We start from the raw sequence: 13,977 nt of genomic DNA, 5'->3' as shown, positions 1-13,977 counted from the left end.
TAGATATTAGTCCTGAAGGTTAATTTTAACATGATTTTCAAAGCTATAAACCTGCTTTTTTGACATTAATTTTAAGAGAATTGAACGTTCTCTACACATGAATTTAATACCGTTGCATTTGAAGATAATACATCTCTGCTAGACTTTTTTATGATTGTTGTACAAAGGGCTTGGGTCTTTTATTCAAAAAAGAAAAATACATCATTTACCACTAAATATATTTCCATTTAAAAAGAAAATCCATATCTAGAAATAGATGACCCTGAAACGGAAGACCATTCCTGAAACTTCCCGTTATTTTTGAGGATAACAATGTATAACAGTTGATAACTTTTCGAAATTCAAATTGTTTTTTATTTCTAGAATTTTCCAATAAATCAACTGATTTTGCTCCACCTGGTAATGTTCGATAGATTTTTTAAGACAATAAAGGGAATAATTTTAAAAATTATTCGGTAAGAAAATGTGCATTTTATGCGTAAAAGTTGTTTTTATTTATTTTTTTTTTTTTGAAGGTTAAAATCTTCTAATAAACTTTTACATCTAATTAAATTGAAGTTTTAGAGAATTTTTTTGAATGCTGAAGGATAACTTCTAAGCTTTCTCGAAAAGTTATTGAAAAAAGCTTCATTGTAATATATTTTACAACGAAATTTTTGGAAAATAATAATTTCATAAGATTAAATTTAAAAAAAATATATATTTTTGTAAAAAAAAAGAATATGTCTCATAAGTTCACATAGTCATATTTATTAAAGATTTTTAATGGTAGTTTTGTATGTAAACAACACGAAAACAGTAACTTTTTTTTGTTCCAATAATCTTGGTGAGGAGTATAAGGGAAATTTTATTTCATATCGTCGCAAATTTTATGACCAAATTAACTGTAGCAATCTCGTGAAATGGAATAGTATTTATTGGGAGTATACCTAAAGTAAAACAACAACACCAATTGTATGAATTGCTTCCTTCGAACAACTAGTCTAACTTATTAAGATTCAAAGCTAGATTTTTTCAATTTTTGCAAGTATATTCAAAACATGTTATATATTTAACAAATTGTCAATATCAGATAACTCGAAAATTTTATCAACTTTCAAAATGAATCAATTAATAAACGTGCAATCTACTATAAATAACGGAGCTAAAATTTAGAACTTACACTGAGCTTATGGAATTCAAAAAATTATTCAAAATTTTTAACTCGTTTACCCGAGTCCAAAAAATGAACTTACATGAGTTTAAATCAATTGTTTTTTATAGCAGTTGAGTTTATTTAAATTAATTTTTCCAACTCGGGTAAATATGAAAGTAAATTACACTTTAAAAATATTTTTATTGATTTCAAAGATTAATGACATTGAAAACAGCAAACAATTTGAAGTTTTTATTGTTAAATAAATTATTTGGGAAAATGAATTAATTTTTTCGAGAAAATTATCTGGTTTCTGTTCTTTCCGGTAACGTTCAATAATTTACTACATTTTTTGATGATTTTCAAACAATTGCTTTCTTAAGTAGCACAAATTAATCAAAAAAAAAAAATTATTGCAAAAATTTTAGATTTAAGTATTAAATTAAATGCAACAAAAATTTTTAAAATTTTATTTCTCTACAAATTGTGAAGTTTAAATTTTTTACTTTTAAATTTAAAAATAAACTCAACCAAAATCAAAATGAACTGTAACGTGACGAATTCAAGGTAAAATATGTGTAACAATAGAGTAGAAACACCGATAGAAAAAATAGTTTGAATTTTTAGCATAACCTCGAAAAGGGAGCGTCGGACGAGTTATAAGTCTGAGAATACCATTGAATTTTATGAGGTCACCCGTTAGAAGGATATTTGAGTTTGTTTGGGGCATAAGCTGAAGATTAAAGCAACAGTTGTAAACATCACCTAGGTTAAAGAAAAGTTAAAAGCTTTCGAAATTGTAGCAATATATTTAAAGGGTTGAAGCTTAAAAATGATATTAACGAGGAAGCGTGAAAATTCCAGAAGTGGCACGCGTACACAAAACCTTACTCGCTCCTTCACTCTCGATTTCAACGTGCCTTTATTGCACCTCTTAAATTCGCATTTATGAGCTCTTATGTTCTCCCCCGCTTTGACGGCTTCCATCCATCGTCGTTCGTCGGTCGGCTAGTCGGGCGAAAACAGTTGAGTTAGACCTGCTTTACTTATATAGGTAGATGCATACCGTTATGCACCTAAAACAAATCGATATGGCTTTTCAAATGACCACTATAAATGTAATAGAGGTATCTTTAACAATTATTCATTATTCACTGGTTAGCCATCTTATTCGTGTTATGTACCATTATAAGTGTCAGTGACATAAATGATATCCTAATAAATTTCGTTGCCACATTTATTAATCGCTGTCGACATTTTCAATCAATGAGTTAATGAATAAGAAATTTCCTAATATTTGAAAATTTTATTTTTTATGAATATTTTTTTTCATGATTGCATATTAACCTATGCTTTTTTATTAATTTGTTTCCTTTTTTTTTTCACAACCAGTTTTATCATGCCAAAAATTGAATAAAAATATATGCCCGTCCTTCCTCTATATAATTATTCCTTTATTAAATATTTTTAAAAATCAAATTAAAACTCTTTAATGATTAAATAAGGCTCGAGGTTCTATTAACTCAAACTTAAACTTTTAAAAATGATTATTTGTGAGAGTATAAAATAACTGACTTTTTAAATCAAGACTTCGTTTGTGTGACAGATAAAAATAATGAAAACTAAAGTGATTTTCTGACATGATTGTTTGAAGAACACATGCATCTTCTGTAAATTGTACGATATTTTTAAACAAAAATTATTAATTAATAAGTTGAAAACTAAGTTATTTATGTAATTATTGACATAATTTTTAACCATTTAATGAAAACTACTACTAAAAGTTTTCATTTAATTGATTCAATTTTAAAAAGTATCTACAGGTAAAAAACCTACACAGAAAAAAAAATGTTCTTAAATCAAGTGTATATTTTTGAAGAGCTCAATATTCTTAATTTGAGTAGAAAAATTTTTGATTTAAGAAAATTTTTCTTGATTTGAGGAAATTTTACTTAATTCAAAAATTTTTCGTCTTGATTCAAGACAATTACCCTCTTCAAAACTATATTCTTAGTTCAAGAATTTTTCTCTTAAATCAAGTTTATTTTTTTTTTCGGTGGAAAAAAAATACCTTTATTTAATAAAAAGAAAAATTCTTCAAGTTAGAAAATCATTTAAAAAATTTTGCCATGTCGAGTGAAAGCAAAAAATTATTTGATCAAAAAAATGTATTTAAATTGAGAAAAATTTCTCAGGTGAAGAAATTTTCCCTTTCCACGGAAAGAGCAAAATGACACTGGATATCCTCCCATATTACTCAGTGATATCTGTGGTGAAAAAAATTTCAGATAATAGTAAATGTAATCCAGATTATAATACGTGATTTTTGGATTATACTCAGTGTAATCTTTGATTTTAATCAGTAATTTTTCTGATTATACCCCGCGTAAGATTATACTGGATATAATCCGAGATGATATCCTAAATAATTTGTATTATACTCAATAGAATCTTGAATTATATAATTTTTTCGAAAATTGTAATATTCAACTTTTTTCTTTTTTATTTTATAAATTTTTTTGAAAATTTGTTAAAATTGAGATAGTTTATTTTTTTTTAAATGGTTCATTTTTTTAATATATTTTTCAAAATTGCAATGCAGAATATTTGCAATGCAATGCATGGATTAAAAATATTTAAAGAGCATTTAAGCACAATTTTTCAGATAATTTGGGGTTGAAAAATGTTTGGTAAATGTTATCGAGTGGGGTCACCATTTTAATTTTAATTTTTTTGAACGTAATGTCTATTTAATTTTCCTGATATATTTTTTTTTGAAAAAAAAATTACTGGATAAAATGGGAGATTACATTGAGTATAATCCAAAAATCATTTAGTATAATATAAATTTTTATTACCACAGATATTACTGAGTATAATATGGGATTCTTTCCGTGTAAATGAGTTAAATTTTGTTTTTTCAGTGTAACTAAGATCGTTATTTTATAATGGAATACAAAATATCCAAGTTAACAAATACGTTTTGATGTTAATAATTCAGTCAAGTACATTTTTTATAAAATAAATAACATGGTTATGTCTATCATGAAAAAAACAAATTTGATAGTTTTAAAAAAACTTACGAGTAAGTATTCGATGATACTTTTAAGAAATTTAATATTACAAATAATTTTTATATTAATGTATAATAACCATCAGCTTATAAATCTTTTAAAAACATTCAATATCTGACATTTGTTTAATTTTGCAATTCATATGCATGTATTATTTAAAGTAATTTCAATGTCTTTGCTGTTTTCATGAGGGAGCATTAATAGATATAAACATTACATTTTATAGCAGTCGTCAGACACAAATTTTAATTTTATTTAATCTTTACCTTTAACATCGCAATCGACACGTGTTAGAGTATAAACCAAAAAAAAAGTTATCATCTATATCTATACGGATGATATTTCACGGAATCACCTCTGCAATAGCTAATTTTATACAAAATTCTAAATATCAGGTATATTACTTTAAAAATTAATTAAGGTATTTTATACCATTATTTCTTCATTAAGTATTTAACATTTTGCAAGAATTACATGTTGAATATTCATTAATACAATAAATTTTTTAGAAACACACTTACGAAAAAAAAGGCAGGAGAATTGTGCTGTTAATGAGATTGTCAGAACGCTCAATTCTTTCTTTGTATTTTTTTTTATCTTTAGAGCAAGACGGGAAAAAACGAAACAGGATTGGAATTGAAATGAGAGAATTCAGACGTGGTCAATAAGTGAGGGTGCCACAGGGTGGTTAGGGGAGGACTCTGATGAGAACCATGAACCATGATGAAACCGGCTCTTCGAATAACTCGAGTTGGATCCAACCAATTAAGATATCGACTTGATCGTGGGTTGGACCTCGGAAATTCTTTCATGTGGTAGACGTAAAAAAAGAAGAAATATGCGTATGTCCATAAATAATTGAAGGCTTTAATTAATGGTTGTATGTTTATATACACTGGAATTTCTTTTGATTTATCAAGATACTGTATATACTCACAAAAATTTGATCTTCCGAAATTTTTATTTTTAATTTTCTACAAAACTGAAAAAAATTACTTGATTCAAGAAAAATATTTTATTCAGATTTTTAGACTTGTTTTGCGATATTCTGTTTGAACTGATTCAAAAAACTCACTCACAAAGAACGAAAATAAAACTCTTGGAATAAGACCAAAAAGTTCTCCATTTGATATTTTATGAATTCAACCAAGCAATTATTTTTTCAAACAAGATATACTGACACTTCATCCGAAAATTTTTTTCTTGAATAAAGATGTTTGATACTTAGTATTAAATGGATAATAATTACGTTGAAAACTCCTTGAAAGCGAAGAACAAATTAAAAAAAATATGAAATCGGGAATCAAGCTGAGAATCGAACCCGAACTTCCCTGATTTCATGTCAGGAAATCTACCATTTTAGCCACTGGATTCATCTCCGCAAACCTTTTTTCAATAAATTCTCTAATTTTTAATGAAAACTGAACTTAAGTACTGCTGTTAAGTTCTGAAAGCAGAATTTAACTATTGTTAGTTTCCAAAAATTTTTCTTCAATAAATTTTTTTCAATTATTTAAATGTCACTTGGAATTTTTGCCGATAGTGTTGCGCAGAGGTGATGTGAGTGAAGATTATATACGCCTACCTAGATCTAATTGTTGTATGTATGAGAATTCTTTTCTTGTTCGTGGTATACACATTAGGAATACGCTGACAGCCGAAATTACAAAATCTGAAAATTTTGAATTATTCCGTAGCTTTTGCTATGATTATTACTTACAGAATTATTGATCTGCTATATTAGACGTTGATTGTTGTTAAATTGAATGTTGCTGCGCTTGGTATGACACAAATATCATTTAAAAACACTATTAACATATTATTCGGTTAATTACTATATTACACTGATAGAAAAACAATCTTGATTCAAGAAACTTTTTTTCTTCAAAATTTGAACTCTTAAAACTAGATATAGATATATTTCTTTCAAGAATTTTTGTCTCTTGGTTCAAGATAGGCGATAACATTGATTCAAGATGTTACCGACTTGTGTTAAGAATGGCTTTTTTTCGAGTCATTAATTTACTTATTTCCAAGAAATAATTTTTTTTCGATATAACAATTAAAGACTATTTAGTTTTTGAAGTATACTTTGATGAGTTATTTTAAGTTTTTTAAACGATAATGTTATTTTGGTTGAAAAACTAAATGTATCGATTGAAGATAATATAGCTCTTAAGCCAAGAAAATCTAAATCAAGACAAGAAATTCTTAAAGCAAAATAATTATTTGTCTTCCAAAATAAATTCTTAGATCAAGAAAATATCTCTTGAGTCAACATAAATTTTCTATCAGTGTAATTTTATTTTTCAGTTATCATTTAATGTATCAAAAACTCTGTACTTTATACACTATAATTATAATGTATACTTAATGATGGTTCTGAGGGAGTCTAGGCTCCAGAATCTAATAAAAATTATTATCTATCTAAAGATGCAGAATTCCTAAATCAATATTATGAGAATCAAGACATGCGACGATATTTTCCTTCAATCAAAATAGTTGTTTATCAAGCGTACATTCTTTATTATAATTATAATCATCACGACTGTTTTTGAATAATGACATTAATCACTTATTACAGTGTTATTACATCGTTATGAAAGTTATAATGGTTAATTATATTTTTTATGTGTTTTAATTACATGAAAAATTCTCAAGTCATAAGAAAGATACTATACTCTGTCAAGAGATTAGTTTGTAGCAATGTATGAACGATTTTATGTGCTTATGAGATATATGGACGAGAATTATGATTGCTGGTAGGATTAGGGACGCCTCATCGTAAATACGACCAATCATATTTATTAAAGGACACATATATATCTATATATTTAAAGTTGACGTGTGTAGTGTATCGAATGCCGGTGAGACTTCGATTCGAAAAAGTTGAATAAGTAAAACGAATTTATGGCTTTTTCTCACAATCCATTTATTTAATTTATAGAAAAGTATTTGCATAAAATTATTTTATTTTTGATATGTAATTTTTTTGTTTCATCTCATGTTAAACATCAATAAATATTTAAGTATAACTTTGTTGCAAATTTAGATGCTAAACATCCATAAATCTATCTTATGATCGTAATGATCTCTCTCTTGAAATTTTATAATTTATGTTCTTTTTATAACACTAGTCATTTGTATATTAACTAAAATAAAGATATTACTTTTTATCTTGATTCTTGATGGAGGTATTTATGTTTATAATTGGTTGCTTTTTGAAACACTGGAATTTTTTTAACTTTAAATTGGAAATGTTCTTACTTTAATAAAATGAATAGTATAACTTAATGAACATCGTACGGAGATCAAAGAAACTTAATAAAAGTCGCTCTGTTACTGTTTAAAATTAGTATGAGAACCAATCGATTTTAGTGAAGTTTTCTAAGAATGAAGAATACGGAATCTTGAAGAGTTTCACAGAAATCGATGCTAAAATTTTCTATAGATCTAGATAGAAATCAATAGACCACAGGAATGCGTTAGAATTTCTTGGCGAATTCACATAAATTATTATTTGGACAATTACAATGTGAGAATTTGTTTTTTTTTTTTTTTTTTTTTAATTATTTATTAAGAAATTTTCTTTGTTTTATTCTTATTGTATTATATCAGTCTATAAGTACTTTTTTTTTCTTTTGATATTAATGAGGACATTAAAGATCAAAAGTGTCTTTTTTATCAATTATCACAACAATTATTTGAATTGTTTCATCGTTTGTCGATCGAAAACTGCAAACAAAGTTTGAGTGAGTTACTCACTCATTACTTAAGAGGTGTCGTCATTTGATCTTCCTCTATAGAATTTTTTTGTCTGAATAAATGAAAAAATTTGAAAAGTAATTAAAATCACATGATAAAAATTATGTATGAAAAAAAATTACAAATCCGTAACTAAAGAAATGAATGTTTCTTCTCTGTGAAATTGAAGATATTTCATCTCAAGTTAAACGTGTATACCAAAAGCAATAGAGTTGTAAACGATTCCTGGAGTAAAGAATAAGTTTAAAGGTTCTCAGCGTCATGAACCTTCATTTTGTATTGGTTTTTTACTGTTGGGTACAGACTTATGTATAAGACAAAAAATGCGAGTGCTCCAACGGAAAAGAGATATCATCAAACGTAAAATTGAAAACAAAGTAATTTTTATAGTTTTAGTGTCTCAATTTCCTATTTTTTCTCGGAATAATTCTTTTTCTACAATTATTTTTTGCAGATTGTTAGAAACACAATTATATGAGGGTTTTTTTTTTTTTTTTTTTTTTTTTTCAATTTTTATAGCTCATTCCATTTTACGGCAACAAATATAGTGACTTTATTTAGATAACTTATTTTCAGATATTAACAATATTCCTCCGCTAAAATTAAAAGAATAGCATGTATTTAATTTGGCTAGTTTTCACACGACAAAAGTAATTACTTCACAAGTAATGTTAAATATTCATTGTTTCATCAAGATCAATACAGTTTTTTCATACACAGAAAAAAAAAAGTTCTTGAATCAAGAAAATTTTAAGTAAGACCGAAGTTATTTTCCAGCAAGAAGAAATTTTCTTGGCTAAAAAAAATTTAACTTCGTTCAAGAAATTTTCAATCTTCCTTACAATTTTCTTGATTTAAGAAAATTTGACTCAAGACTTTCTTACTTTCTGTGTAGAGCCGTGGTTAGATAGTTTTAAATTGTTCTTAGTTTTAAAATTTTATTTACAAAATATGCAATAAATGGTTTGAATCGAAATTTAAGTTTTGTGGAGCCCATTGAACGCCGCCGAGTTCGTTCAAATCAGTCCAGCTAAAATAGCTTCCTAGAACCTCGACACGTCGAGATTTGATGAAAATTCGATTTTCGCAAACCGGGGTGAAATCAAGAACTTCCCGATCTTTTTAAATTGCTTTCATCGTGAATAGTTAAATATTAATGTTGATTTATTAAAAAAAAAAGTTAGTGCTTGACTTATAATTGTTTTATTACCTCCTATAATTTTTTTGATTGTCATTAATCATTAATATTTCAATTAGTTAAATCCATTGGGATTTAATAAAATACTTATTTTATTGCTCATCAGTCAGTACAAAATTTGAAATAAAAAATAACTTTTTTATTACTAAATAATAAATTTATTACTTCATAACTTTATTGCAATTGATTAATTTATAAAATGATACAGTATAATTTTTTTCAAAAACAAAAAGTCCGAAATTTATTAGTATTGGTAATAGAAATTTACATAACTATTAGTTTTATGCTATTTTTCTGTTTTAATAAAAAAATATCCTGTTTTATATTAAAATCTCATTAAAAACGAATGTCTTTTTTATGATTTTATTTTTATTTAACTGCTTATTTATGAATCGTATAATTACACTAAAAATAATAATGACTCTGTAGGGTTCCAAATTAAAAGTGGGTAAATTGAGAGAAATAATATCATTTATATGGAACACTATTCAATTTTATCGTATTTTTCACAACTTTTTTAGTCTGTCAGTTATCGACAGAAATAAAATTACTGACAATTATTTTACGTATTAACGGTTATGCTGTAAAACTGGATTTCTATTCGACATTACATTTAACATTTTATTTATCTTATCATTTCTACGGCGTTCATATTATACCTGTAAAAAAGCCTCCCGAGCTTTCACTTACATAAAATAACGCTACCATACGGTATCTTCACACATGATCCGGCCCATGCAATTTTATACTCTTAAAGATTTTTTATATTTTATGTTTTACAAATTTTGTATTATATCAACTACATCGAAAATAAATACAGCTTATTTTTTTAAATCTCTTAGGCTCTTAAATTTTATATCTTCTTATTATAAAATATACATTAACTCCAAAATACTCATACTATCAATGCAATATTATAAGATCATGCTCATCCGAATGAGAATCTTCACATTATCTGAAGAAATACAACCATATCAATTTTCTAAATTAATTTATTTGAAAAATATATTAATTAATACTTGAAAAAAAAAAAAAATAAATAGTTCAATATTCTGAATTTTTACTTATGTCTCATTCACTTTATAAAATAATAATTTTTTTTTTCTGAACAGGCCACTTTAGTAATAAAAATAATTATATTATCATTTTGATAAAACTTTTTAAAAATAAATCGCAGCTGTCTTGCTTCAAGAATTTTTTCTTGGTTTCTAGATTCTTTGATTAAGATCTTTCAATTATCTAAAAATAATTTCATTGTCTTTTAATTTGAACACGTTCTTATTTTTTAATTGAAGTTATTGTTTCTTCAATAAAATGCCATTTTCTCAAGTTAAGAAAATAAAATTTGTATTGAAGAAAATTAAATTTTTGCTTTAACAGATTGCGAAAAGTACTTGAGTATTTAAGATTATTTTGATAACATAAAAAGTAGCAAGAATTCCTTAATTTTGGTAGTTATTTTAGCGGCAGGCTATAAAAAAGGTTTAAGTATTATCTTGAACTTATGTTATTGCGTATCTCAATCTAAGAAAAAAAAATTGCTTGGAAAAATATGCACATATTTTGTTTAAATGAATAAAGTTGAATTAAAAATGAAAAATTATTTACTCTTTATCCAAGAGTTATAATTTACCGATTCAAGTTAATTTCTTGAATATTTTACGAGTGGAATTGAAAAAAAAAAAAAATTCAGTATAAAAAAATCAAATTTTAAACCTTAACCGTTTTGAACACGATATATTTATCACAGTAAAAGATGAACTTTACAGCAGCATTAGTGTCAAACATTATATACCGAAACCATCGTTACGTTATACAGAGAGCAGGAATATGTGATCCAGTAGTATGGTTGTCTGATTGGATTTTCGCAGAAGATTTCTCACAAGAAGCAAATCAGTATAATATTATGCTGAGAATACGAGAAAGAAGAGTAGAGAGGGAAACAAGACTAAAAAATCGCGGCAGTTATGTATAGCTTATTTCTTAGGACGTTACTGGCACTTGCTTCGCTTGGACTCGCCTCTGCGTGTCTCGAAGAAGCGAATCGAGGCATTCGCTACTTGCTCTCAGTATAGTTTCCAGCATAGTAATTCTCGTTGGTTGCCGTTTGGCAGCTCTTTCTCCCTCGCTCTCAGTCTCTTCCTAATGCTCCTTTCATGCTCGTCAACTCTTTAACTCTTTCTCTCTTATTTAAACTTACTGTTCTCTCTCCATCACATGTTAAACCGATTCTTTACCTTTAGGTGTAGTGGTCGCGAGTATAGTAGTGCTGCCAAGCTTTGGCAACCAACGGCGAGTAGTCCGCGAGTGTATTTCTGTTTCACCGCTCGTAGTGCTTGCCTTGCATGGCAACCAGTTCCAAGGGAGTCCGAATATCGAGGGCTCAAAAGCTTTCAAATGGTTACAGTTTTACAGTTCTGCACGCGACCTCTAAGTTAAAGTGAGTCCATACCAGTGTGTTGACATCAACTCGGCAATTTGATTATCCCGAGTCTGATTCGATACAGTTTGAAGAATTTAAGTGCATATTAGTGTTACTTTTATTTTTCTTAAAAAGTTATCGGCTATCGGAGGTTTTAATTCTTACAACAAATCCCTCGTAGCAGAGTATCAATGTAAAAGCTAGAGTAGCTTTACTTAAAAGAGTGATCCTTCCACAATGTCACCCAAGTAGTGTTTATTCCCACCAGTGACCAATCTCAGACACGGTCTCCAAGGACACTAAAATTTATGGACCAGTTCTAGTTCTTCATCCCCATTGCGCTGCATCCCACCGACAAACTGGAAAAGACCAAAAAAATGAAAATAAAAAGATAGATTTGTCGATTTTGATACGCCTGGATACCGTGAAGAATTAAGACAGCACAATCATTTAACAGAATTTTTTAGTCTCACAATTTTTTATTTTAAATTATTCGTTTTTTTAAATTGCACTTATATTTTTATTTTTATTGTTATTATTATTAAATTTTGTTGATGCAAATGTTACTAATTTAAAGTAACATACTTTTGTCAGAAGTTATGACCCATGTTCTAGTTTAGAGCGTTAAATTGTGCGACATTTCTAATTTAAACAAGACATTGCAATTCTTCGGTGGCCGTCGGGCGCACAAATTTCATCGTGTTCCACTTCTGCGAACTATTTTTACATAACTTTATGGTGGCTTATTTTTGAAAATTAAAAATTGTGATAATAGTGCAATAATTATACGATTTTGTACATAAATGTTATGAACTTTGCAAGCTCAGAAAAATGGTTTTTGATAACTTGATTATTTTACCGATTTTCTTAGAGCGTACCTGCTTTTCAAATCGATGTATATATGTGCGTGCAAGTTATCGTTTACTTTGGAACTCGAATCGAACGATTATTGGTTGTTTCAGAAGATAATCAGCCATCGAGTATGGACTAGCTGTGAGAGGTCCTACATCAAGGGACGCCTATTGGATTGTGTTACAACGGTTGTTTTTCTTCGTCACTCCCGGAAAATTGGTGGTAAACAACGGCGGCGGCAGCTACGAAATAGTCGAAATCTAATCGTTGATTTTCAGCGACCTCTGCTACGTTACAGCCGCAAGGTGAGTCATTTTGTGGTAATGCGCACATTAATATTATTGATCGATTACAACGTCGGAGTCAAGGATATCAAATGATTATTTACGTAATAACTTCTTTCAATTTTTTGCGTTGTTTATTGAAATTCTTTTTCCATTTTTGTGTAAAATTTTAAAAATATTCCATATCAATTTAAATTACTGATAAATATTAGTCGTTTACTAATTTGTTATAGCAGGCTGGTTCATTTTTTCAGATAAAGGATATTACATAAAATTTTAATGAACATCTATCTTATTATTCTTATATTTAATTAAGAAAAACATTTTACAGAATTTGATTATCATCAATCAAGTACAAAATTTATTGGACTAAATAAAATCCACTTAAGCCAAAAAAATTTTTCAGTTCAAAACATTTCTGTTTAATTCAAGATAATCAAACTCTTTAAAAAAACTGTTTATTTTTTTAAGATTTTTTCTGATTTAAATTTATTTTTTTATTAGTGGACGAAAATAGAGCTTCTCTCAAGATTAATATCATATTGATCTCGGTTCAACTCATCACGGCGCAAAATCAGTACACAGAAAAAAAGGTTACTTGAGCCAAGAAAATATTTTTCTTCCTAATTATTTTCTTGAGCGAAAAAAAAAATTTTTTTTTGACAAGAAATTTCACTTATTCCAACAAGATTAATTCTCTTGCTTTAAGAAATGAGTATCTTCATCTAAGAAAATTTATTTAAGCCAAGAAAATCTTCTTGTTTTGAGAAAATTTAGCCTCTTGCTCCAAAAAATTAAATTTCTCGATAGAAGTAAATTTTCATAAAATTTTTTATTGATTAACATGTCAAATAGAAAAATCGAATAATATTGAATCATTTTTTTTTATTCAATATGCATAATTACACGCTAAAATAATATAAATTGGGTATCAAATATTCAAGAGAAAAATTTTCTCAAGGTGAGAAAATTTTTTTCTCAACTGAAGTAGGTAGCACTTCTTACCTAAAGTATCTAAAAATTTTGATCAAATATAAAAATTTATTGTATCACTTATCTATGATAATTTGAATTAAGAAAAAATTACTTCCATCAAGAATAGAATTTCAAGAAAAATTTTTACTTCAGCCAACACAACTTCGGTCTTCCTTCAGGCGCTCGAAAATTTTCTTGAGCTAAGAATTTCGTTCTCCAGTCAAGAAATTTTTCTTTCTGTGTAGAAAAATCTCTTTTTAAAAATGTATTCC

The 13,977-nt window shown here is 27.3% G+C and overlaps 1 protein-coding gene across 2 annotated transcripts in view; it reads left to right on the top strand.

Moving 5' to 3' along the window:
- Positions 1-11,949: 11,949 nt before the first annotated feature.
- The window catches only part of LOC141529306 (uncharacterized), a 74,934-nt gene continuing 72,906 nt past the window's right edge, over positions 11,950-13,977 (top strand). For both annotated transcript variants that reach the window (XR_012479567.1, XM_074245811.1), the window contains exons 1-2: positions 11,950-12,497; positions 12,557-12,751. Coding sequence is in view for 1 of the 2 variants with exons in the window: in XM_074245811.1 (XP_074101912.1) it covers positions 12,426-12,497; positions 12,557-12,751 (267 nt within the window). In the remaining variant the exon portion in view is untranslated. The remainder of the gene's footprint in view (positions 12,498-12,556; positions 12,752-13,977) is intronic.

This window comes from Cotesia typhae, unplaced genomic scaffold, assembly GCF_013202065.1.
Source record: "Cotesia typhae breed Kobodo isofemale line unplaced genomic scaffold, CoteBio_Ctyphae contig_48, whole genome shotgun sequence".
In the NCBI taxonomy this organism is placed as follows: domain Eukaryota; kingdom Metazoa; phylum Arthropoda; class Insecta; order Hymenoptera; family Braconidae; genus Cotesia; species Cotesia typhae.
The sequence above is the reverse complement of the archived record's forward strand: the minus strand, read 5'-3'. Positions and strand labels throughout refer to the sequence as shown.